Genomic DNA, 26,515 nt, shown 5'->3' with positions numbered 1-26,515 from the left:
TGAAACCTTGTCTCTACTAAAAATACAAAAATTAACTGGGTGTGGTGGCGGGCGCCTGTAATCCCAGTTACTGGGGAGGCTGAGGCAGGAGAATCACTTGAACCCAGGAGGCGGAGGCTGCAGTGAGCCAAGATGGTGCCGCTGCACTCCAGCCTGGGTGACAGGGTGAGACTCCATCTCAAAAAAAAAAAAGCTTTAGAGTGGCACAGATCTGGGTTGAGTTCACCCTGTGCTGCTTCCTAGTTCTATGACCTCAAGCAGGTTTTGTTTGTTTTTTTTAACTGTGAGCCTTGGTTTCCTCATCTGTAACACAGTGATAATAACAGAGCCTGCCTCATACGGTGGTTGGGAGAATCCACTTGGCTGCTGCAGAGCCCCTTTGCGTTCTTCCTTTCCTGTGCCTATGCTGCAGATCTCACTCTGCAGGGTGAACGTGCTCACGGACTCACATCTTTAGGCCTTTGCTCATGCCATTTCCTCCATGTGGAATGCCTTCCCCACTGCCCATCTCTGCCTGTTGAAATCCTATGCAAAGTCCCTTCCTCCAGGAAGCCTTCCCTAAAATCCCCAGCTGGAAATCCTCTCTCCTTCCATTGAACTGCCCTGGCATGTTATATCCCTTCATCATAGTACTTACCACGGTGCAGCTGTGTAATAATGCAGTACATGAGCCCACGGCTGCAGCCTACAAAGTGCTTTCATGTATCTTTAATCATTTCACAAGGTTCCAAGGTACGTAGTGTAATATCTGTTTCACAGAAAACTGAGGCCCAGATAATCTAGAAAACCTGCCTAAAGTCACACAGCTAGTAAGTGGCACAGCTGCAATTCCAAGTCTTCTCATGACACCACGGCCACCGCTCTTTCAGCTGTACTTTTATCTTCCTTACTACTCTAGAGCCCTCAGGAGGAAAGAACTTGCTCATTTCTTTTCTTTCTTTTTTTTTTTTTTTTTTTCCTTAACTCCTCATGGCCCATACAATGCATGTTTATGGAATGTTTACAGAATGAATGAATGAATGACCAGAGGCCCATAAAAAGATGTGAGTTAAGATCAGAAATTAAGGCCCGGCACGGTGGCTCACGCCTGTAATCCCAGCACTTTGGGAGGCCGAGATGGGCGGATCACAAGGTCAGGAGATCGAGACCACGGTGAAACCCCGTCTCTACTAAAAATACAAAAAAAATTAGCCGGGCGCGGTTGTGGGCGCCTGTAGTCCCAGCTACTCGGGAGGCTGAGCCAGGAGAATGGCAGGAACCCGGGAGGCGGAGCTTGCAGTCAGCCGAGATCGCGCCACTGCACTCCAGCCTGGGTGACAGAGCGAGACTCCGTCTCAAAAAAAAAAAAAGATCAGAAATTAAGATCTTCTTCTAGGCCAAGCATGGTGGCTCACGTCTGTAATCCCAGCACTGAGGGAGGCTGAGGCGGGTGGATGACTTGAGGTCAGGAGTTTGATACCAGCCTGGCCAACATGGTGAAACCCCGTCTGAACTAAAAATACAAAAATTAGCCAGGCGTGGTGGTAGATGCCTGTAATCCCAGCTACTCGGGAGGCTGAGGCATGAGAATTGCTTGAACCTGGGAAGCAGAGGTTGCACTGCACTCCAGCCTGGGTGACAGAGTGAGACTCTGTCTCAAATAAAAGAAATTTAAAAAAAAAAAAAAATTTCTTCCAGAGTGAGCAACATAGAATCTCTACAAAAAATTTAAAAAAAAAAGAAAAGAAAAGAAAAGAAAATTATCCAAGCATAGTGGCATGTGCCTGTGGTCCCAGCTACTCGGGAGGGTTAGGCAGGAGGATCACTTGAGCCCAGGAGGTCCAGGCCGCAGTGAGCTATGATCACATCACTGCACTTCAGCCTGGGCAATGACGGAGCAAGACCCTGTCTCAAACAAAATAAAACAAACAAAAGAATCTTCCACTTAACTCCCATCTGCCTTCTTAGAATAAAAGGGCTCATTTCTTTCACCTTCCAGATCTCTGGAATTTCCTTTTTCCCACCAGGCCCTGCCATCCTCCCCTAGACAACTGCTTTTCACCTAAATCGTGTCCAGCTCTTCCTTGATCTCTACCCCTTGAGAAGCAAAGGTCCAATGTCCTAGGTCTTGTTCTTTTCCTGTCGTTGAGGACACATGTCGTCCTCAGCCCCACCACCTGCTTCCGAAGACTCTAGGCCCGGGCTCCTCCTCTAGTGCTGTGCCTCCTACAGACAGACTTTCAGTCCACCCTCACCACTCACCGGGCAATGTCGGCATCAAAAGAAGAGACAGGTGGGTTGAGGCGCTGGTAGCGACGAATGAAAGAGTCCTTGTTGATCTCCCAGATCTCCCGGTACATGTCCCAGGTCTTGAGGTAGTTCTGCAGCAGGCTCGCGTTGTTAGTCATGCCGCTGCTGATTTGGGTCTGGATCTTCTTGATGTCCTCATCTTGCTCTTCAAAGGATCAAGAAAAATGCTTCTCACTGACTTCCACCCCAACCCAAGTTCTGCCTGGGCCCTGCCCACTGCTCCAGACCTTCCACTCCAAAACCAGCTTCCCAAAGAAATACAGCTCAAACATGCACGTTAGAAGGTAAAGGAGTAGGCAGAAAGTAAAAATGTGACTCTTAATGTCTCCTTCATAGGATCTGATGTCTTGCCTGTTGGTATCTAGGTCTCTTATAGCCTAGTCCCAGTCCCAGTCCCAAGCTTGTCTTTCCTCATCTCCCATCCCAAATCCCAAATCCCATGAGCATTGGTCACCTAATCTCAACCCCCATCCGTGCCCCTGCTCCCTTCCCCAAACTGGTCCCCCCGCTATTTTTTTTTTTAGATGGAGTCTCACTCTGTCTGTTTGTTTGTTTGTTTTTTTTGAGACGGAGTCTCGCTCTGTCGCCCAGGCTGGAGTACAGTGGCCGGATCTCAGCTCACTGCAAGCTCCGCCTCCCGGGTTCCCGCCATTCTCCTGCCTCAGCCTCCCGAGTAGCTGGGACTACAGGCGCCCGCCACCTCGCCCGGCTAGTTTTTTTGTATTTTTTAGTAGAGACGGGGTTTCACCGTGTTAGCCAGGATGGTCTCGATCTCCTGACCTCGTGATCCACCCGTCTCGGCCTCCCAAAGTGCTGGGATTACAGGCTTGAGCCACCGCGCCCGGCCGAGTCTCACTCTGTCACCCAGGCTGGAGTACAGTGGCATGATCTCAGCTCACTGCAACCTCCACCTCCTGGGTGATTCTTTGCCTCAGCCTCCTAAGCAGTTGGGATTATAGGCACCTGCCACCATGCATGGCTAGTTTTTGTATTTTTAGTTGAGATGGGGTTTTGTCATGTTGGCCAGGCTAGTCTCGAACTCCTGACCTCAAATGACCCACCTGCCTCGGCCTCCCAAAGTGCTGGGATTACAGGCATGAGCCACTGCGCCCAGCGGATCTGGTCCCTTGACCTGAGTTTTCCCCAGGTCATGGAGGTGACTGGCCCAGTACATCTGGAAACAGCCCCGGTCTCTCCTCCTGGTCTGGCCCACTCGACAGCCTGTGAAACCCTGTGCCTTGTGCCCTCCCCGTTGCCCACTCACCTACAACTGTCTGAATGGGTTCACGGTGTAACTTGCGCTTGGTGAGAATGTCAGGGAGGTGGCGGAAGACAGAGATGGTGGAAAAGAGGTGGTTGCCAATGTCATTGACCACACCTGCCAAAGTCTGCAGAGTGGGTGAGAATTCCACCTGTGAGGAACCCAGTGGAGAGGGAGAGATAAGCCTTAGGACTGGGAAGGTCACACACTTCAGCAGCAGGTCTGAAGGCCACAGGATAAAGTCAAGGCCAAGGACCAAGTTTAGGAATTAAGCGAAACTGACAAATAAGATGTAATGGTTTTGAGATTTTGGGGGCAAAGCGGTTCCTACCTGTGCCACACCTCCTTGCATATCATTCTTCAAAATGACAAGGACTTGGAAGAGTGGGTTTGGGCTGGTCTTTCCATCCCCGTTGATAGCCTTGGATAGTTCTAGCAGTGACCACTTCACATTCAGGCGCAGGGCATCCTCCATCATGCGGTCCAGCCGAATCGTGTACAGCATCCACTGCTGCTGAATCTGATGGGATGGAGGGAGGAAAAAGAGAACTTTTCAGGGAAGACAGTGCACATCCTGGGAAATGAGATTTCAACAGGGAAGGAAACAACTTGGTTTAATGGAAAGGCAGGACTCTGAGTCCTAGAGGAAGAGGTGTGAGGACTGAAGGTCGGCTGAGTCCAAGACTAGAGCACGATGTTTGAGAAGTACACACTGGTAAAAAGAAAAAAGGGTCGGGAGCAAGAGAATGGCCTGATGAAACTGGGGGACTGTGGTTTTTCCAACCACAACATCCTGGCCACAGGAACCCTACCTCAGGACCATCATTCTTGAAGACCTCATAAGAGTTGGCCATGATGGTCACCACATCCTGGTGCAGGCTCATCAATTTCTTCTGTACAGCTGCCCGGTGCTCTCTTTGGTCCTCTTCAAATTCCAGGTCCCTGTATACCCGTTTGCCACTAATGCGTACCAGCAGCGTCTCTGACATCTCTTGGGCTCGCCAGCCAATGGTCAGAGTGGATGCCTTGAACTCATTCACAATCATCTGCACCTAGAGTCAGGCCCCACCATGGGGGAGTTTCAGCTTGAGAAGAGACCATCTGGACCTCATTCTACCCTCCCACTTGTTCTCCAGCTAAACTGGATGACACACAAAAAAGTCCTTCCCAAAGCAAACTTAATTCTTTTTACACTACCCACAGGTTTCCCAATCTCTATGCAACACTCGAGTATAAATGACCCATCAGCCTTGCAGACCTTTAGGGTCTAGGGACCATGGCCCACCTTGCTGGCATGTATACGGCACTCCGTGATGAAGAAGGCACTGGCCCCCTTCAAGGCCCAGTGCAGTTTCTTGAGTCCCGGGTGGATCTTCTTATCCAGGAACCGAATACGCTCTTTGAAAAGGGCCTGCTCATCTGGGGACAGCATGGCAATAATCCTGTGCGTAAGAGAGGCCTGGTAGCCAGAGGGAACAAGCCCTGAAGATCTTTCCTCCACATCAGGAAATGGTGGAGAAATCTGAATGTTTCTAGACCACTAGTCTAGATCCTAGATCCCAGATCCTAGACTAGTACTTCCAAAAGAACTTTTTGCAATGATGGAGTGTTCTCTTAGGTTGGTGCAAAAGTGATTGTCATCTAAGTAATGGCAACAACTGCAATCACTTTGTACCAACCTAATACAATGTGTGCTGTCCAATATGGCACCCACTCATCGCATATGGCTATGGAGCATTTGAAATGTGGCCTGTACCAATGAGTAATCGAATTTTTAAGTTTATTTACTTAATTTACACAGAAATAGCCACATGCAGCTAGAGGCCACCATGTTGGACACTGCAGTTCTAGACACTCAAACAAGACTGCTGGTTGCACCTCCTTGGACTTTAACTGGGCTGAGAAAGTTTCCTGCTATGGTCTGTATATTTGTGTCCCCACCAAATTTGTATGTTAAAACCCCCATTCCCACAGTGATGGTGTTAGGACCTCTGGGAGGTGATTAGGTCATGAGGGTAGAGCCCTCATGAATGGAATTAGTGCCCTCATGAAAGAGGCCTAAGAGAGCTCCCTTGTCTCCTTCTACTATGTGAGGACACAGCAAGAAGACAGCCACCTATGAACCAGGACGCAGGCCCTCACCAGACACCAAATCTGCTGGCGCCTTGCTCTTGGACTCACCAACCCCCAAAAGCGTGAGAAACAAATGTTTGTTGTTTATAAGCCACCTGGTCTATGGCATTTTGTTATAGAAGCCCAAACAGACTAAGACAGTACCTAACCCGGAACAAAGCCTCACTCCAGAGAGAATACCAAGGCAGTCCAGAAACTGAGGCAGGGATGGGGGCAGCAGGACTTAGTTCAATGAGTCATGTTATTCTGTGCACATAATCCTAACACCAGCCTGTTTCATTCCTAGAGAAGTGGCCCAGAGCTACGATATATGTGGTCCAAGTGCCCTATGGGGTATGAGGGGACCTGATTGGCTTTATGCTCCACCCTGCAGCTAGAAGATAAAACTACAAGGGGTAGGAATAATGGTAGAGCCATAAGAATGGGAGACCTTTGTGTTTTGTTTTTGTTTTTGTTTTTGTTTTTGTTTTTTTTTGAGACGGAGTCTCGCTCTGTCGCCCAGGTTGGAGTGCAGTGGCCGGATCTCAGCTCACTGCAAGCTCCACCTCCCAGGTTTACGCCATTCTCCTGCCTCAGCCTCCTGAGTAGCTGGGACTACAGGCGCCCGCCACCTCGCCCGGCTAGTTTTTTGTATTTTTAGTAGAGACGGGGTTTCACCGTGTTAGCCAGGATCGTCTCGATCTCCTGACCTCGTGATCCGCCCGTCTCGGCCTCCCAAAGTGCTGGGATTACAGGCTTGAGCCACCGCGCCCGGCCCCTTTGTTTTTTTTTTTTTTTTTTTTTTTTGAGAGGAAAAAAATGTAGAGGACAGAAATTGCAGAAAATGGACAACATCACAGGGCAGATAAGAGAAAAAGGAGGAATCAAATAGCATCTCGAAGGGCTGCAGTGAGGACTGGAGCTCTACCTGTTGTAGTCTCTAGCAACAAGTAGCAGATTTTCACGCAGAATGCGCAGGTCCTCCGCTCGCTCGGCTACATTCACCACGTAATGGGGCGTCTCAAACAGCAGCCGCTCCCAGTAGTCAATTTCCACAAAGAGAATCAGAAGGAACCTTTGAGAGAGAGAAGCCAGGCAGTGAGGGGAATGCACAAGGGGATAAACTAGAGGAACAACCGAGCAAGCGGGAGAGGCTGGGACACACGGGGAAATGCCGAGATAAGAAATGAAGCAGAGGCCTGGTGTGGTGGCTCACGCCTGTAATCCCAGCAGTTTGTGGGGCCGAGGCAGGCGGATTACTTGAGCTCAGGAGTTTGAGACCAGCCTGGCCAACACAGTGGAATCCCGTCTCTACAAAAAAAAAAAAAAAGTATAAAATTGGCTGGACTCGGTGGCTCACGCCTGTAATCCCAGCACTTTGGGAGGCCAAGGCGGGCGGATCACAAGGTTAGGAGATTGAGACCACGGTGAAACCCCGTCTCTACTAAAAATACAAAAAATTAGCTGGGCGCGGTGGCGGGTGCCTGTAGTCCCAGCTACTCAAGAGGCTGAGGCAGGAGAATCGGTTGAACCCAGGAGGTGGAGGCTGCAGTGAGCTGAGATCGCGCCCCTGCACTCCAGCCTGGGCGACCTGGGTAACAGAGACACTGTCTCAAAAAAAAAAAAAAAAGAGATACCAGGAAATTTTAAACTGCATTTGAAGCCTTCATCTTAAGTTTTCTTTGCCACCTCATATCCAGTGGTCTCTTCTTTCCTATTCCAGCTGCCACTCCCATGCCGCGCCCTGAAGCTTGCTGTTCACAACCGCTCTATCTGAGACAGCCCACTCAGACCTCCTGCTCCCAGGGCCCAGCTTCCTCCCTGCATCCCAGCACTGGTCCTCAAGTTCTCCCAGCCTACTTATTTTTCAGGCCACTGAGCCCTGGCCTTTCTTCCTGTTAACCCCTACCCTACTTCACTTCCTCCTCCACAGACCTCGCTATCCTTTATTTTAACCACTCTCTTGCCAATCTTCACTCACTTTGTCTCATTCCTTAGTCTAAACCTCCTGACAAAACGCCAGTGCTGGCTAAATCCGACTGTCCTCCCCTCGAGCCCCTGTGGGAAAGGCTGGAGAAGGTCACATGACCACACAGCTTGGCACCACTATGATTCACGGTTGCCTGTCCCACGTGGGTTCTCCAGGCTTTTGTATTTTTAGTAGAGATGGGGTTTCTCCATGTTCGTCAGGCTGGTCTCGAACTCCTGACCTCAGGTGATCCACCCACCTTGGCCTCCCAAAGTGCTGGGATTACAGGCATGAGCCACCACGCCCGGCATGCCTGTAGGTTTTAACATCGTGGCGGACTATACCCCACGCACTTTTTTCCCTGGCTTCTGGACCACGGTCCTCTTTTCTACCCTTCCTTTCAGTAGGAGTATCCTCCTCTCTCCAGCACCCCATGTAAATATCATTCAGCTAGGTGCCGGGGACACAGTAAAGAATCTGCTTTCCTTGCGGCTCCCTTCAATGTGGACTCCCCGAGGTTCTTCACATCCAGCACACTCCCCCTTGGTCATCTCCTCCACTCCCACGGCTTCGGCTGCCTTCCAAAAGCTGATGATCCCCAAACCTGCATGGCTAACCTGGGCTCCAGGCTTGGTTGTGCAACTGTCTCCTAGATAGCTCTGCCCTGCTTGCTCATCCACAAGCACCTCAAACTCAGTGTGTCTAGAAACAAGAACATCATCTTCTCTAAACTTGGAGCTCCTGTCTCAGGGAAGGGCACCATCCCACCGCCTGCACCAGAAGCATGCATCCTTCCTTGGCCTCACTTTCCGACATCCAACCTCCTTCTGTTTTCAATATGCTAAAGCAAAGTTCAGAAATTCAGACACCTACCTCCAAGGCAAGTGGCTCAAGTGTGATGATAAATGGCAACTGACACTTGGCCTTAAAGTTGAGCTGAAGAGGGCATATGCTCCCCCTAAAAAAGCCACACTCCACGCTCCAGGCGGTTGCTGCCATCTGAAAATGTGGGCCCAGTGTGGCTGCATTTTCTGATTTTTCAAGAGAGGCCAGAAATTGGTTTTTCATGTAAAATCTCCTGAATTTTAAGTGCTAACAACAATTCACCTGAAAAAATAATTATTCAGTGGGCAGTGGGGAGAGGCTTTAGGACTTCTGGCAATCCTTGACTTGGCATTTTGTATTATTTTATAATGGTTCATTAGTTAAACTGAACACACAATTTTTTTTTTTTTTTTTTTTTTTTTTTGAGATGGAGTCTCGCTCTGTTGCCCAGGCTGGAGTGCAGTGGTGTGATCTCGGCTCATTGCAAGCTCTGCCTCCTGGGTTCACACCATTCTCCTGCTTCAGCCTCCTGAGTAGCTGGGACTACAGGTGCCCGCCACCACGCCCAGCTAATTTTTTGCATTTTTAGTAAAGACGGGGTTTCACCGTGTTAGCCAGGACAGTCTCGATCTCTTGACCTCATAATCCGCCTGCCTCAGCCTCCCAAAGTGCTGGGATTACAGGCGTGAGCCACTGCGCCCGGCCTGAACATACAAGTTTTAAGTATATCTCTGTGTATGACATGTTTCATAATAAAAATGTTTTTAAAGGAAAAAAGATTTTAAACATATTTGTAAAAGTTGCTGGGTACAAAATTAATTTATAAAAATCAAAGTTCTTGGCCGGGCGCGGTGGCTCAAGCCTGTAATCCCAGCACTTTGGGAGGCCGAGACGGGCGGATCACGAGGTCAGGAGATCGAGACCATCCTGGCTAACACGGTGAAACCCCGTCTCTACTAAAATACAAAAAAAATTAGCCGGGCGAGGTGGCGGGCGTCTGTAGTCCCAGCTACTCCGGAGGCTGAGGCAGGAGAATGGCGTGAACCCGGGAGGCGGGGCTTGCAGTGAGCTGAGATCCGGCCACTGCACTCCAGCCTGGGCAACAGAGCCAGACTCTGTCTCAAAAAAAAAAAAAAAAAAAAAAAATCAAAGTTCTCAATATAAAAACTGTAACTAGTTAGATATTATCATCAAGAAAAAGAGGCAATAACAATTAAAACAACAAAAATAAAATACCAAAAATTAATCAGAAATTGTGTGTGTGTGTGTGTGTGTGTGTGTGTGTGTGTGTGTGTGTGTGTGTAAAATGACTTAGGGGGAAAAGGCAGGACTTAAATAAATCAAAAGAAAAAACACTGTTGGCCGGCCACGGTGGTTCACACCTGTAGTTTCAGCTACTTGGGGGGCTGAGGCAGAAGAGGATCAATGAGCCTGGGAGGTTCTAGTTGCAGTGAGCTGAGATCGTGTCACTGCACTGCAGCTTGCATGACAGAACAAGACTCAGTTTCAAAACACACACACACACACAACATAACTATTCTTGGAAAGACTCAAAATCATAAACATATTCTTCTAAAGTTAACCTATAAATTTAACCAAATCTCTATTCCAGTAAAAATAGGAATGAGGCTATTTTTGGAACTAAACAAATTGATTCTAAAATTCTTATGGGAAATAAATATTAAATATAGCCAGGAAAACTCTGAAGAAAGAAGAGTAATGAGGACAATAATTAAAACAGTTTGGTTCTTGCACATGAATAGACAGATACCAGAATAGTGAATCCCAAAATAGACACAAATATACTGGGGAATTCGTTACTATAAAGACAGCAGTTCACTAAATGAGATTGGGTCAACTCTAAACGAGATGGCTCTAGCCATCTGGAAAAAACAAACAATGAAATACAAAACTCAGTTTGAATCTGCACCTCTTTCTCTACACCAAATTCAATTTCAAATGGATCAAACATCTAAATGTAGAGAATAAAATCATAAAATACCAGAAGAAAATACGCAATATTTTTGAAAATAAAAAAAAAAATCTTGGCCTGGTGTGGCGGCTCATGCCTGTAATTTCAGCACTTTAGGAGGCCTACGTGGGTGGATCATTTCAGGTCAGGAGTTCGAGACCAGCCTGGCCAACAAGGTGAGACCCCATCTCTAAGAAAAATATAAAAATTAGCTGAGCGTGGTGACGTGAGCCTGTAATCCCAGGTACTCGGGAGGCTGAGGCAGGAGAATCGCTTGAACCTGGGAGGTGGAGGCAGAGGCAGTAAGCTAAGATCACACCGTTGCACTACATCCTGGGTGACAGAGTGAGACAGATTACGTCTCAAAAAAAAAAAAAAAAAAATCTTGAAGAAAAATCATTTGAGGGCACGGTGGCTCATGCCTGTAATCTCAGCACTTTGGGAGGCCAAGGCCAGCAAATCACTTTAGATCAGGAGTTTGAGACCAGCCTGGCCAACCTAAAACTACAAAAATTAGCCAGGCGTGGTGGTGCATGCCTGTAGTCCCAGCTATTCAGGAGGCTGAGGCAGGATAATTGCTTGAACCTGTGAGGCAGAGGTCGCAGTGAGCTGAGATCACGCCATTGCACTCCAGCCTGGGTGACAGAGCGAGACGCCATCTCAAAAAAAACACAAAAAAGGCCAGGCATGGTGGCTCACACCTGTAATCTCAGCACTTTGGCAGGCCGAGGTGCGTGGATCACCTGAGGTCAGGAGTTCGAGACCGCCCTGACGAACATGGAGAAACCCCATCTCTACTAAAATTGCAAAATTAGTCAGGCATGGTGGCGCATGCCTGTAGTCCCAGCTACTCGGAAGGCTGAGGCAAGAGAATCGGTTGAACCCGGGAGGCGAAGGTTGCGGTGAGCCAAGATCACGCCATTGCACTCCAGCCTGGGCAACAAGAGAGAAACTCCGTCTCAAAAAAAAAACAAAAACAAAAAAACAAAAACAGAAAAATAAAAACACACACACACCAAAAACAAAAACAAAAACAAAAACAGAAAAAGAAAAACATGGCCGGGTGCGGTGGCTCACGCCTGTAATCCCAGCACTTTGGGAGGCTGAGGCAGGCGGATCACAAGGTCAGGAGATTGAGACCACAGTGAAACCCTGTCTCTACTAAAAATACAAAAAAAAAATGAGCCAGGCGCGGTGGTGGGCGCCTGTAGTCCCAGCTACTCGGGAGGCTGGGGCAGGAGAATGAACCCAGGAGGCGGAGCTTGCAGTGAGCCAGGATCGCGCCACTGCACTCCAGCTTGGGCGACAGAGCGAGACTCCGTCTCAAAAAAAAAAGAAAAAAAAAAAAGAAAAAGAAAAACACACACATACCAAAAAAAAAAAAAAAAAAAGTCTGGGCACATTGGCTCACGCCTGTAATCCTAGCACTTTGGGAGTCTGAGGTGGGCAGATTACTTGAGGTCAGGAGTTCGAGACCAGCCTGGCCAACATGATGAAACCCCATCTCTACTAAAAGTACAAAAATTAGCCAGAAATCGCTTGAACCTGGGACGCAGAGGTTGCAGTCAGCCAAGATGGTGCCACTGTACTCCAGCCTGGGCAACAGGGCCAGATTCCACCTCAAAAAATAAAACAGAACAAAACAAAACAAAATAAAACAACAAAACTTGATTTTTTTTCATCTGCAGGGTTTTTAAAATAAAATTGCACTTTTTAATCACAAAGGATAAAAGTTCCCGTTACCTGAAGATATGCTCAAGAAACTCTGCATTCTAAATACTGCTGAAATGTTATTTGGAGAGAATATTGAGGTGAAAATTCTGGAATGTTTTTAGTCTTTTCTACAGGCAAGCACAGAATTAACAATATTGGAGATAATAACACATTTTAAACTTCGCAAAGGATCATGTTTTTACCATCTTTATTGGAGAAGAATCTTCCAAGAATGAAATGATTTTCATGTGCTCACTTCTTTGTAATACAGGCTTTAAGAGATTGTGGAAGAAGAAAGGCTGTTTTTTCAAATCTTGAAGATCTCCACTAACGTATATGGTATTTTTAAAACTGCTAAAATTTCTTCAAAATGAGTAAGCCTCCCGAAAGTATAAATGAGCAATGGATCACCAGACATTTAAGGAAAGCCTTCAAAAGTAAAAGAGAGAGGCCAAAGCCAAAGACAATTACTAGGAATCGGCTAGAATTCCAACCCAGCCAAATGTCCAGCAAGTAGAGGGCAGGAAAACTGTTGCCAATCAGGCAAAAAGTCAAAACATTTAACTCCCATGCACCATTTCTTAGGAAACTACTAATGGATACACACCAACAAAACAAAGGCATAAACCAAGAAAGAGGAAGACAAAGGAAATACGAAATCAAACAAGGAAAGAGGCTGAGGGAAGTCCCAGGGTAACTGCTTTGTAGCAGGCCTTGAAAACAACACCAGTTGAACGGAAGCAGGAGGACAGGGGAAAAATAGATCTAAGAGAAACATTAAAACCACTACCCGGCATGTCAGATTGTGAGGAAAAATATTACTCAAAGGGGTTTTATTGGTTGGTTTGGAAGACTTAGTGATAGTGAATACTGCACTAACAAAAATAATGAGGTGGCCGGGCACAGTGGCTCACACCTGTAATCCCAGCAATTTGGGAGGCCGAGGTGGGTGGACCACCTGAGGTCAGGAGTTTGAGACCAGCCTGGCCAACATGGTGAAACCCTGTCTATATGAAAAATACAAAAAATTATCCAGGCATGGTGGCAGGCACCTGTAATCCCAACTACTCAGGAGGCTGAGGCAGGAGAATCGCTTGAACCTGGGAAGCAGAGGTTGTGGTGAGACGAGATCACGCCACTGCACTCCAGCCTGGGCAACAAGAGTGAAATTCCATCTCAAATAATAATAATAATAATAATGACAGTAATGAGGTAATTTTTTTTTTTTTTTTTTTTGAGACGGAGTCTCACTCTGTCGCCCAGGCTGCAGTGCAATGGTGTGATCTCGGCTCACTGCAACCTCTGCCTCCTGGGTTCAAGCGAGATTCTCCTGCTTCAGCCTCCCAAATAGCTGGGATTATAGCCGCCCACCACCATGTCCAGCTATTTTTTGTATTTTTAGTAGAGACAGGGTTTCACCATGTTGGCCAGGCTGGTCTCGAACTCCTGACCTCGTGATCTGCCCACCTCAGCCTCCCAAAGTGCTGGGATTACAGGCATAAGCCACCATGCCCAGCCTAATAATGAAGTAATTTTAAATTCCAAATAGAGCAAAACATCGTACAAGCAAAGAACTATGACAACGTAAAATTACTCAACTCAGCAGTAAACAACTCAGCAGTAAACAATCCTAACAGAGTCCTCATAAGATAAGCCCTAAGCATCAATGTAACAAAAAGTGTGTTATAATGATATGGGGAGAATGGAAGTGTGTGAATAGAATAGATACGGAAACATTTCTAGTAGCATAAACATATTATCATGTCCTTCCAACTGGATGTCTTGGATTTGTCACTGTTGATAAACATCTGGGCAAGCCTACTTGGGCGTGTATGCTGGCCAACATTGCACCAAAATAAACTCTTCATTCTCTCATCTTGGCAAGATTTTCTTTTTTCTTTCTTCTTTTTTTTTTTTTTTTTTGAGATGGAGTTTTGCTCTTGTTGCCCAGGCTGGAGTGCAATGGCACAATCTCGGCTCCCACCGCAACCTCTGCCTCCCAGGTTCAAGCAATTCTCTTGTCTCAGCCTCCTGAGTAGCTGGGATTACAGACGCTCGCCACCACGCCCGGCTAATTTTGTATTTTTAGTAGAGACAGGGTTTCTCCACGTTGGTCAGGCTGGTCTCAAACTTCTGACCTCAGGTGATCCGCCCGCCTTGATCTCCCAAAGTGCTGGGATTACAGGTGTGAGCCACCGCACCCGGCCTTGGCAAGATTTTCAAGGTAACTTTAAGGCAAATTATCCAAGTTTAATATGTCAGTCAACAGGATGAATTCGGACAATACCTTCCTGATGCTGAGCTGAAAATCCTGGGAGACCCTTTGAATGATGTTCAGTCTTTAACAGAAGTTTGTCAAGAAATTTCCAGAATGCAAATTTTATTTTATTGACAAATATCAGTTTTTCTTTTAAAAAAAAAAAATTGTTTGGCAGGGTTGGGCAAGGTAGCTTAGGCCTGTAATCCCAACACTTTGGGAGGCTGAGGCGGGTGGATGGCTTGAACTCAGGAGTTTGAGACCAGCCTGAGCAACATGGCAAAAACCCATCTCTACCAAAAATAGAAAAAATTAGCCAGGCATGGTGGCAGGTGCCTGTGTTCCCAGTACTCAGGAAGCTGAGGTGGGAGGGTCGCTTGAGCCCGAGAGGCAGGGGCCACGGTGAGCCAAGATTGTACCAATGCACTCCAGGCTGGGTAACAGAGTAAGACTTTGTCTCAAAAATAAAAATAAATAAAAATCTGTCTGAGGGATGATTTTTTAAAAATACTTCATAATTTATCTCCAAACAAGTGGTCAGGCAGTAGAGGTAGAAAGGAAAGCCGGCAGAATTGAGTGCTTAAGAGCCCACAGCGGGCTGACCCGGGGGGGAAGGCACTCTATGACCGGGGGGGAAGAAAAGAGAAGCTCTGGGAACAAAAAACAGACCTCAGTATCTCATCTCCTGCTCTCAGGAAATTCTACTCTGCTCTACTCAGGGTGATAACACAGCTTCTTCAGCCAGGGTGTGGATGACATCTGGAATATGTTTGTGTTAAGTGCAATCTGTGAAGCTGTTCTGGCCGTAAAACGTGATAAAAGCCGATTTGGACTTCAGAGTTCAAATATTTGGGATATAGGTGGGATAGCAAAACCCCTTGTGGGATTAAATAAGTGCTATTAGGGACTGGAAGGCTCCAGAACTAAGAGAGCCAGGTAATTCCAGGGAACATCAGACCATTTGAACAGTCTGCTTATTTCAAGATCTTAACTGGAGCTTGAACACAAAGAGCAAATCTGATCAAGTTATCTTCACCTCCTTGAAGTGTTAATAAGTTTTGGAAGCTGCAACTGACTTGGATTTCTTTACTGGTGATGAGCCCAGACTTTCAAAATCCTTCACTGTGATCATGTTCTTTCCCTTCCATTATTTACTGGATTGAGGCAGTTTTATCTTAAAACCACAAAAATGTAAAGTATCCTATAACATCTCCCTAGAAAACAATTCCCAAAGGACAGGAACAGGTACCTCTTCTATCTCAAAGATGTGTTTAGCCATTATTTGGGTTTCAGATAACCCCAGGCCATAAATATTTGGCCCAGAGTTGCCTTGATAAGCTCTACTATCAAGATTATGCAAAAGGTATTCCAGACAAGAGATGATAATAGCAGACAGAGAAGTTGTCTCCTCGTTTATCCTAACTAGATGGACACTGTGCTCAAATTTCAGTAAACAAAGCGATGCAGAGGGAAGGGAACCAAGTGCGGGAAGCACAGTTGAAATCCATGAGCACCAAATAGTCAAGAACCTTACAGAAACTGTACAATTTACAAGGCCATCAATAGTAGACTGGTTCATTAAATTACAGTACAGCCCATACTATGAAATACGGTAAGCCAGGAAAAAGAATTAAGTAATTCTATACATACAGAATGAAAGATCCCCACATAAATTGTTAACCTCAAAAAAAAAAAAAAAAAAAGCAAGTTGTGACCGGGTACAGTAGCTCCCAGCACTTTGGGAGGCCAAGGTGGGAGGATCACTTGAGGCCAGAAGTTCCAGACCAGTCTAGGCAACACAGAAGACCCTGTCTCCACATTAAAAAAAAAAAAAAAAAAGGCAAGTTGCAAAAACGCTGGTCATAATGTGATTCTATTTTATGTATGCAGGATATATTTTTGATTACATGATAATCATGGTTACCTCTAGGGATTGGGAATATGTGCTGAATTTTCAGGTTTTCCCTTACATACATCTTTTTGTTTTGTTTTGAGACGAAGTTTCACTCTTGTTGCCCAGGCTGGAGTGCAGAAGCGCATTCTCGGCTCACTGCAACCTCCGCCTCCCGGGTTCAAGCGATTCTCCTGTCTCAGCCTCCCAAGCAACTGGGACTACAGGCGCCCGCCACCATGCCCGCCTAATTTTTGTATTTTTAGTAGAGACGGAGTTTCACCATGTTGGCCAGGCTGGTCTCAAACTCCTGACCTCAGGTGATCAGCCCACCTCGGCCTCCCAAGGTACTAGGATTACAGGCATGAGTCAGCACGCGGGCCATTCCTTTACATACTTCCACATTAATCTTTTGTTTTTCTTAATGGTGAGCATATACTGTTTTTGTCATTTTAAAATCCTCAGTAAAGATTTAAAAGATTAAAGGAAAACAACCAAATGAAATGGGGGTTGGGGAGGCAGTGATAAAAATACACGAAATCATTAAATGTGGTTATTCTTAGGAGTATTTTTTTCTTCATTCTACTTTTCTGCATTTTGCAAATGTTCTAAAATGATCAATAATTTTAAAATGGAAAAAATCATTTTGAAAACACTTTGAGTATATAGAACAATATGTATATTATGCTACTATTTATGCACAAAAGGATACTTAAGTAGACATATATGTCTATTCTTGGAATATGATACAAGAACCTGGAACACTGACTCTCTTCAGAGTGAAACTGGATCTCCCAGGGGACAGCAGAGGAGCAGGCTTTTCATTCTCTATCCTTCTGTAGAATAACTTTTGAATTTTACACTGTATGCCTATATTAGCCCTTTGTAAAGGTTAAAATGTTTTAAAAATGAAAACCATTACATCACTCTGCTAAATTTGTTTTGAAAATATTATCTTCATCAGGTTTTATGAGGTGATTGTTTTGAAAGGGCAAGAATGCTTGTTGATTGTTCATTCTTTGTGAGGACCTTTGCATGAGTCATCGGCTGCACGACAACGCCAGGAAAGGGTTTTTTAAGTAGATGAGGAAACTCAGACTCAGAGAAATTCAACCGCCCGCCTGAGGTCACGTGGCAAAATGCACTGGAGTTTGAACTTGAGACTATTTAGCACTGAAGTTCTTGCTGTATCTACTCTCACTGGCTGACTCCTGGCGAGTAGAAGGAGGTAGCCACCAACCAGTGCTCACATATGGCATTTCTTTTTTTTTTTTTTTTTTTTTTTTTTTTGAGACAGGGTCTGGCTCTGTTGCCTAGGCTGGAATGCAGTGGCACGATCACAGCTCATTACAGCCTCATATCCTGGGCTCAAGCAATCCTTCCACCTCAGCCTCCTGAGTAGCTGGGACTACAGGCATGCACCACTACGCCTGGCTAATTTTTGTTTATGCCCCCACTGATCTCGGACTCCTGGGCTCAAGCGATCCTCCCGCCTTGGCCTTCCAAAGTGTTGGGATTTTAGGCGTGAGCCACCGCGCCAGCCATATATGGCATTTCTGTTTTTTTTTTTTAATTTAACTTTTATTTCAAGTTCAGGGGTACATGTGCAGGTTTGTTATATAGGTAAACTTGTGTCCTGAGAGTTTGTTGTGCGGATGATTTCGTCACCCAGGTATTAAGCCTAGTACCCATTAGTTAGTCTTCCTAATCCTCTTCTTCCTCCTGCCCACACACAGCATTTCTTTACCTCTTGTCTCAACTTTTGTTTTCTCTCGGATTTCAAATGTAAATATTTGGCCAGACACAGTGGCTCATGCCTGTAATCCCAGCACTTTGGGAGGCCAAGGCAGCCAGATCACCTGAGGTCAGGATTTTAAGACCAGCTTGGCCAACATGGCAAAACGCCATCTCTAATGAAAACACAAAAATTATTCCGGCATGGTCGGGGGTGCCTGTAATCCCAGCTCCTCCGGTGGCTGAGGCAGGAGAATTGCTTGAACTCAGGAGGCAGAAGTTGCAGTGAGCCGAGATTGCGCCACTGCACTCCAGCCTGGGCGACAGAGTGAGACTTTGTCTCAAGAAAAAAAAAAAGAAAGAAATGTAAAGATTGATCATTAGTGTTTAATGAAATCCTGTTATTTGAATACAATCCCTTATTTCACAGAAAAAGGACAGCTGGTGAACCGTGTGCGCTCATATCCATAAACTCCAAGGGTGTCTGCACGGCTTTCCTGACACAATGCCTTTGCGGGTACCCATCTTGATGGGAGAATGTGTCTTGCAGGTTCAACCCCATTATGCGCTTGCAAATGGCATAACTAGGCTAACTCTGGCCTAGCTTCTAACTCTTCTGAATCTTATCATTGATTTATGAGGCAATGTTTACGTGATCGTGCTTGGCCATAACTCACAAAACCAGGAAGCTAAGTAAAGCCAATTTCCAACAACCTCACTGCTCGGAGCCTTTTCTCAAACCTGGCCACGTTCACACTCTGCTCCTCAACGGCCTCCTCGTCCGTGCGGCTCCCAACATCCCTGTCTTCCTCACTGATGCCTCTGCCTCACCCCTCTCACCTGACACTACGCTCTGCTTCTCCGTCCTGGTTCTTTTGCTTCCTTTCTCAGCCAGAAGGTGCCCTCCTCCCCTGGTTAGGCCACCTTTTGCTGCCCAGGACAGACACTCAGTCTCATCTGTACCTGGGACTCCATCTGCACACAGGACTGCTCTGGCAAAGCCCCTCCCACATTTGGCCTCACAAGTATGGACTTTTTTTTGGGGGGGGGGGGACGGGGTCTCGCTCTGTCCCCCAGGCTGGAGTGCAATGGTGCGATCTCGGCTCACTGCAACCTCTGCCTCCCGGGTTCAAGTGATTTTCCTGCCTCAGCCTCCCGAGTAGCTGGGATTATAGGTGCCCGCCACCACGCCCAGCTAATTTTTGTATTTTTAGTAGAGACAGGGTTTCGCCATGCTGGCTGGGCTCAAGCATGGACATTTTATGAGTGGAAGCCAGCACTAGTAGCCACAGTCTCAAAGCATCTTATGTGGACAGGAAGCCCCCCTCCAAGAGTAGAGCTGTTGACTTAGAGAGCAGTGGCCTAACCTCCCTGAAGGCAGGGACTTGGCGTTGTATACATTCCCTGCCTGTTCCTATTTCAGTTCCTGACACATGGAAGGCGCTCACTATGTATTTTTAATAAATTAGTTAATTGATTAATTACATTTTAAATAATTGTAGTATGACAGTTTCATAACTGTAAAGCTGTAGGAGAGGGCATGGTCTGACAGCCCCACCAACGCTCATGAAAGGCGCAGGGTTTGGGTGACTTAGCTGAGCCATCATGGCCATCTAGTGGCAGAACAGCGACATCACTGGTTTAGTCGGATAGTGGAGTGGTTTTTGTTTTTTGTTTATGAGACAGGGTCACTCTGTCGCTCAGGCTGGAGTGCAGTGGTGTGATCTCAGCTCACTGCAGCCTCTGCCTCCCGGGCTCAGGCAATCCTCCCACCTCACCCTCCCGAGTAGCTGAGACTATAGGCTTGTGCCACCATGCCTGGCTAATCTTTGCATTTTTTGCAGAGATTGGGTTTTGCCATGTTGCCCAGGCTGGTCTCGAACTCCTGGGCTCAAGTGATGCACCTGCCTCAGCCTCCCAAAGTGCTGGGATTACAGGTGTGAGCCACCGTGCCTGGCCGATCATTGTTTTGCTTTGTTTTAAGATAAGTTATAAAATTAAAATGTTGATAGCAGGGTGGGAGGTGGGGAGAGACAAAAAGAAAAAAAGAAAAAAAGTAAAATGTCAATAGCAAACATATTGTAATATAAGAAAGAGAGAGAATAATGAACAGAGGAGTCAAAAGATGGGAGTTAAATTCTTGGGAGAGCTGCAGAAGGGGAGTGTGGGGAGAAGGGGCCAGGTGGCTCCTGTACTTGTCAAAGTTGACATCCAGCATGCCCGCCTTCTCCTGGCTGATTCGCAGCAATGGGGTATCCAATCGCCGAATGCAATCCTTGTCCAGTGTTGACGTCCACTCTTGGAAGGTTTTTCGAACCAGCTCATCAATGGCCTGGACCATCTGCTGATAGGTGTGCACACTCTCCTCTCCAGTCCCAATATGGGGCAGGAAATGAGCACCAGCAAGGCACTGAGGGGAAGAACAGGCAGGTGGAGCCGGCCTGCCACCTTCCTCCAGGGGCCACCATCTCCCTGAGACCTACACACGCGTGCATGCGCACGTACCCCAACAATATGCATAAGGCTTGCTATGGAGACGGATTGAGTTTTGATAACTTAGAAGGAAGGTAAAGCCAAAAAGGAAGGTGACAGGAAGAGACCAAGGCACAATGAGAAAAGGAGTCAAAATGAGGAAAGAGAAGCACAGAGAATTCGTTTAGGAAAAAAAGCTGGGAAAAAAGGGTCAGTCACAGAAGGAGCAGGATATGAGACACAAGGTTGAAAACCAGTGTCAGCCCTTCCTAGCCCAGATGTAGCCCGCCAGGCCCAAACCTGCCTCCAGCTATCTGCAGGCTGCCTAACTCTCTACCAGAACCAGCTGCATGATGGCAGGTCACTACCTCAACAGCTTTCAACTTGTATTCCCAAAGAGTGTGTGTGTGTGTTCGTTTGTTCATTTGTTTGTGACGGAGTCTCGCTCCATCACCCAGGCTGGAGTGCAGTGGCGCAATCTCGGCTCACTGCAACTTCTGCCTGCCTCCAGGGTTCAAGCAGTTGTCCTGCCTCAGCCTCCCGAGTAGCTGGGATTACAGGCACCTGCCACCACACCTGGCTAACTTTTTGTATTTTTAGTAGAGACAGGGTCTCACCATGTTGGCCAAACTGGTCCTGAACTCCTGACCTCAAATGATCCACCCACCTCGGCCTTCCAAAGTGTTGAGATTACAGGTGTGAACCACCATACCTGGCCCCAAAAAGTTTTAAAACAATGTTTTTTTGTTGTTTCTTTGTGCTGTCTTTCCAGAGAGACCAGGCTGTGTAAGGGTGTCACCTGTCCAGGTCTCTGGATCATGAGGCTGTATCTTCTACTGACCCAACACCCTAGATACCGGCCCTGTTCCTCATCTGCAGCCTGATATGAAATTCCTAAAATGAGGCTGGGCCTAGTGGCTCACGCCTGTATTCCCAGCACTTTGGGAGGCTGAGGTGGGTGTATCACCTGAGGTCGGGAGTTCGAGACCAGCCTGACCAACATGGAGACACCCCTTCTCTACTAAAAACACAAAATTAGACGGGCGTGGTAGCGCATGCCTGTAATCCCAGCTCCTCGGGAGGCTGAGGCAGGAGAATTGCTTGAACCCGGGAGGCGGAAATTGCGGTGAGCCAAGATGGCGCCACTGCACTCCAGCCTCAGCAACAACAGCGAAACTCCGTCTCAAAAAAGGGCGGGAGGGAGGGAGGGAGGGAGGGAAGAAGGAAGGGAAATTCCTAAAATGGCCCATGTTCCACCAGCCTCACACACTGCCTCTGCAGATCTTAACCCACGACTCACTGAACTGAACCTGCCACTCCCCTCACCGACATAGGTGCTGGTCGTGAAGACTCTTCGGGGAACCTCTCAGGAGCCGTCCCCCATCCCTCCCGGCGCGGCACAGCCTGCGAACCCGGCCGTCTCACTGACGACAGAACTTGGAGAAGACCAGGCACTTACGGTCATGACTCTGTCGACGCGACGCCGGAGGAGGTGCACCCAGCGCGCCTGTCCGGAATACTGGGCCATGTAGGGCTCCAGGTCTGGCCACTTCTTGTTCCGTTCGCGGTTCACCAGGGCCAGCTCGCTATTGAACAGCATGTAGAGATCCACCGCCTTCTTGTCATAAGTCCGCTTGATAGCCTAGGGAAGAAGAGGAAGAGGCTGGCGACGTGCCCGGGAAGGCGGGTTCCCTCCGGTCACTCATCCCCGAGGAAAGCTGCACCCCGCTGCGGAAGTCACACTCCCGGGGACCCCGAAGCCAGGGAACAGAAAAAAGACAAGAGGCGCCCGAATTCTGGACATGGAGAAGGGCACACGTGGAGGCAGGAGGGCCTCCGGAAGGCTGGGAAGGGACTCCAAGAAAGCACGCGGGACGGAAAGCGGAGGAGGCCGCGGGGCAGCCGCACCTCGCGGGCAGCAAGCCTGTGGAAGGTGTCCAGCAGGAGCACGCCGTGCTGTACGTCCCGCACCAACTCGAAGGCCGAGGTGATCAGGTTCTGGGTCATCACCTCCAGGTCCTTGATTCCGGCCCGGAACCTGCACCGGTGGAGAGGCATGGGGCAGCTGAGTGCCCTCGCCTGACCCCTGGTCCACCCCCGAGGAAGAATCCCATGCGTTGCTGAGGACGGAGGGTTTCCTGTGTGCCGGGCCCTCTAAGTACTTTAACCTACACGAATCCATTTAATCTTCAAAACAATGCTGTGAGATAGGCTCTATCACCAACTGTATTGCATAGAGGAGGAAGTGGAGACAGCTGATGGAGTAATTTGCCCAATGTAATATATCTGGTATGTGGCAGAACCAAGATCTAAGTCTGGAAAGGCTCACTCTGGAACCCTCAACCCGAGTTGCCACCCCCCTCCCCTGCACTCTCTCCTGTCCCCACTTCCCCACCACCCTGATCCCAATCTGTCCTTCCACCATTTCTTTTGCACACTCTTGCCACTCCTCCTACTCTTGGTTCCCTGATCTGCCTTCCCTGCCCACGCCTGGCATCAGCCTGTGGTTCCCTCACTTATTGTAGTCTTCATGCCAAGAGGTGTTCTTCACATCCAGGATGCCCCCGCGAACAGCTCGCAGCATGTGCAGATTTTTATGAAAGATGTCCTCAATCTCCAGCAAATTCCGTGTTATCTGTGGCCCCTGGGCACCGAAGAAGCAAGGAAGGGGACCCTGCTTGCCATCTTCCCAGCGGGCGAAGTGATACTGACAGTCACATACCTAAAAAGAAGCCAGCGTGAGGGTTCCTGCTTTCCTTCCAAACTCGAAAGTCCTAACATATTTGGTTTAGCTTCAAATGTCTAAAAACATCACTGCAAGTGACGGCAAGTGAAAAAAAAAAGAAAAGAAAAAAGAAAGTATCTAAAAACCAGGGAGGGCCAACCAGCTGCAGGGCGCTGTTGGAATGCACTTTGGCTGCAGAATGAAATATGAGATAGTAGGGCAGCAATAACAGGCAAATGCCAGAAAAAGCAGTGTGGTGGTAGGACACACAATTGTGCAGGAAAAGCCAATGTGGTGAGTGTAATTTTTTTTGTTGTTGTTTAGATGGAGTCTCTCTCTGTTGCCCAGGCTGGAGTGCAGCAGCGCCATCTTGGCTCACTGCAACCTCCCCCTCCCGGGTTCAAGAGATTCTTGTGCCTCAGTCTCCCAAGCAGTTAGGATTACAGGTATGTTTCACCATGTTGGCCAGGCTGATCTTGAACTCCTGGCGGCAGGTGATCCACCCGCCTCAGCCTCCCAAAGTGCTGGGATTACAGGTGTGAGCCACCGCACCCGGCCATAAGTTCAATATTTAGCCTCTGCCCTGTTTCCCCTGGTTCCTGGGGTGGGGGGTGGGGAGGGATTCTGGAGGGTCTGCTGTTAGCTTTTGGTTCTTCAGTCTTCCCACCTCAATAAGGTCCTTGCAGCGCTGCACGAAGGCATCAACCTGAGCAAAGATGCTGGTCTGGTCTAGGACCCAGCCCCGACTGGAGAACCTGTGTCAGGAGAAAGGCTGACTGAATCGGAAGGCAAGAGCACAGTCCAGCTATGTAAAGCTAGACCAGGAGCCCTACATTCAGGGAAAGCCCTAGAAAACCAGACTCCGAGAAACAACTCTACTGAATCCCAAAGGAAGAGACTCAGGGGGAGAAGAACCAGACAGGAGACAGAGCATCTAAGTTCTAGGAGCCGATTCATACATAACGGAATTTTAGATGATGGGGTCAAGATAGGAGGAAAAGACCAAATAGGGTTCCTGGGATCAGGGAGGAGAGATTATTAAAATAAGGAGAAGCCGGGGCAATGAGCTACAGTATCTGTATCCAGAGAGAAAACTTGGCCAGATGTAGAAACTCCTGGGTCTAGGAAAATACAACCAAGAGGCTAAATAAAGTGCACACGAAAGAAGTCAGACTCTACCGTCTTACAAGGATGACAAGGGAGTTGAGATATGGGGTGTTACAGGAGGCATGTCGTACTCGGTGTGCATCTGCACGGCCTGTAGGTAGTGATCTTTCCAAGCATGACAACAGAGAATGCAGCCTTGCAGATCCTCCTTGCTGGAAGAGACATATCCCTCAAAGATCCGGTCCAGGGAGATGGCGTGGCAGCATAAGCGGATGATCTCATTGCTCATCTGCGGAAGGAGTCCCCACAGCCTCTGTCCCCGCCTCCTTGACACCCAAGTCCTTCTCTGCATCCCCTGCCCGTGCCTCGTGTCTCAGCCCCCTACTCCTTGATTTGAATCCTGAAACTCATCCCACCCCTGGTTCTCCACCCCTGACCACACTAACACCTCTGGGTTCCATGCCCACTCCTTGTCCTAGGTGGCCCCTTACTCTGCCTCAGCCGAACTCTGCAGCCGCCCTGCCCAGCAAGGTCTCAGCTCAGTGTCCCTTCTCCCACTCTTTGGCTCTGTCACCCCCAGTGAATGCACCAGGCCCTGCTCCTCAAGAGCTCGTGCTGCTTCCTAAAGCCCTCTCTCCCCCACTGCAATCTCCATCTTGAGGAATGAGAAGAGCTTTGCCTTCTGCACAGCTCAGCTTGGGGGTCTGTTCTTCCTGCTGCTTCCCCGTGTTCCACCAACTCTTCTGAAGCCCCTCTTCCTGCCTAAGCCACCTCCACCTAGAAACAGAAAGTCCAGCCCAGGCTGCAATGCGGAGCAACCCTAAAGCAGATGATGCCAGTAGAAGCCTTCAGTCTCTGAGCAGAAAGGTCAACCTTCACTACCTTTTCAACCACAGATCCTCTGCCAAATGCATTGCCCCTGCTTCAGAAAACCTGGCCACCCTCGTAAACCCCTCCACCCCGCCCTCGGCATATGCACACCTTTCGGAATAGTGAGGTCAGTCTCTCCCGAGTGTTGTAGTGGGGAGAGTTAACCCAGATGATGCGGATGAGACTGATCAGCTTAGGGAGCTTGCTAGAGATGTCCTTGGGCTTCATGAAAGCCAACTCCTGGTAAGGTTCCTTCAGGATTGACAAAAAGGTCAGGTTTGACTGTGCTTGACGCGAGCCATCCTGGCAGTAAAAAGAGACGAGAAGTAGATTTATGCACCAGAAAGCACTGATTCAACACAAGTGCTTTTTTTTTTTGAGACAGAGTTTTGCTCTTGTCACCCAGGCTGGAGGGCAATGGTGAGATCTCGGCTCACTGCAACCTCCACCTCCCAGATTCAAGCAATTCTCCTGCCTCAGCCTCCCGAGTAGCTGGGATTACAGGCACTCACCACCACGCCCAGCTAATTTTTGTATTTTTAGTAGAGATGGGGTTTCACCATGTTAGCCAGGCTGGTCTCGAACTCCTGACTTCAAGTGATCCCCCCGCCTCGGCCTCCCAAAGAGCTGGGATTATAGGTGTGAGCCACCACACCCGGCCCACAAGTGCTTTTTAACCACCTTCAACCCCATCCTGACTTGCCTGTACGAGGAAGTCCTCCCATCAGCCCTACACAGTAGCGATCATTTCAGGTCTCTGTGAGCCCTCAGAGCAGAGTTAGCACATGTCAACTTTTCTGTCTTTTCTCATGTGTGTGTCCCAGCTCCCCCACCAGACTGAGAATTCCCTCGAGTCTAGATTTTTCTAGATTTTGTGTCTATTCCTGTTCTCTCCAGTTGAATTCAGGACTCTGCACCAAGCGGACACTCTGTTGCTGTTGATCAACTGGCCACACATCACTCTCATTTGTCCCCATAGTTGTCACCCAGTTCCCCTCACTGCCCTGTTCTCAGCCAGGACTTTAGGCTTCTCCAGTTAGTTCTGGCTCAATTCCCTTAATACCTAACCGAAAATTTCACCTAGGAAAACAGGTCTTCTATCTGTACTCTATAGGCCACTCTTACCTCCTGTGTGACCTAGCACCAGCATAATCAGCTTGTCACATCATATCAATTTTTTTTTTAATGTTTATTGGCCAGGTGTGGTGGCTGACACCTATGATCTCAACACTTTGGGAGGCCGAGGATCACCAGGAGTTTGAGACCAGCCTGGACAACATAGTGAGATCCTACCTCTACAAAAAAATTAAAAATTAGG

At 48.0% G+C, this 26,515-nt stretch overlaps 1 protein-coding gene across 1 annotated transcript in view; it reads right to left on the bottom strand.

Moving 5' to 3' along the window:
* Window positions 1–26,515, bottom strand: part of DNAH2 (dynein axonemal heavy chain 2) — a 123,766-nt gene that overhangs the window by 75,892 nt on the left and 21,359 nt on the right. Inside the window, exons 8-20 of the mRNA XM_045375386.2 lie at window positions 25,309–25,500; window positions 24,459–24,616; window positions 23,888–23,975; window positions 23,012–23,217; window positions 22,404–22,533; window positions 21,955–22,137; window positions 20,219–20,433; window positions 6,591–6,737; window positions 4,836–4,992; window positions 4,363–4,602; window positions 3,882–4,070; window positions 3,554–3,701; window positions 2,242–2,434 (exon numbers count right to left, since the gene is read on the bottom strand). Of these exons, the coding sequence (XP_045231321.2) occupies window positions 2,242–2,434; window positions 3,554–3,701; window positions 3,882–4,070; window positions 4,363–4,602; window positions 4,836–4,992; window positions 6,591–6,737; window positions 20,219–20,433; window positions 21,955–22,137; window positions 22,404–22,533; window positions 23,012–23,217; window positions 23,888–23,975; window positions 24,459–24,616; window positions 25,309–25,500 (2,246 nt within the window). The remainder of the gene's footprint in view (window positions 1–2,241; window positions 2,435–3,553; window positions 3,702–3,881; window positions 4,071–4,362; window positions 4,603–4,835; window positions 4,993–6,590; window positions 6,738–20,218; window positions 20,434–21,954; window positions 22,138–22,403; window positions 22,534–23,011; window positions 23,218–23,887; window positions 23,976–24,458; window positions 24,617–25,308; window positions 25,501–26,515) is intronic.

Source organism: Macaca fascicularis, chromosome 16, assembly GCF_037993035.2.
Source record: "Macaca fascicularis isolate 582-1 chromosome 16, T2T-MFA8v1.1".
Lineage (NCBI taxonomy): Eukaryota > Metazoa > Chordata > Mammalia > Primates > Cercopithecidae > Macaca > Macaca fascicularis.
Note: the sequence above shows the minus strand (reverse complement) of the source record. Positions and strands in the feature narration are given on the sequence as shown.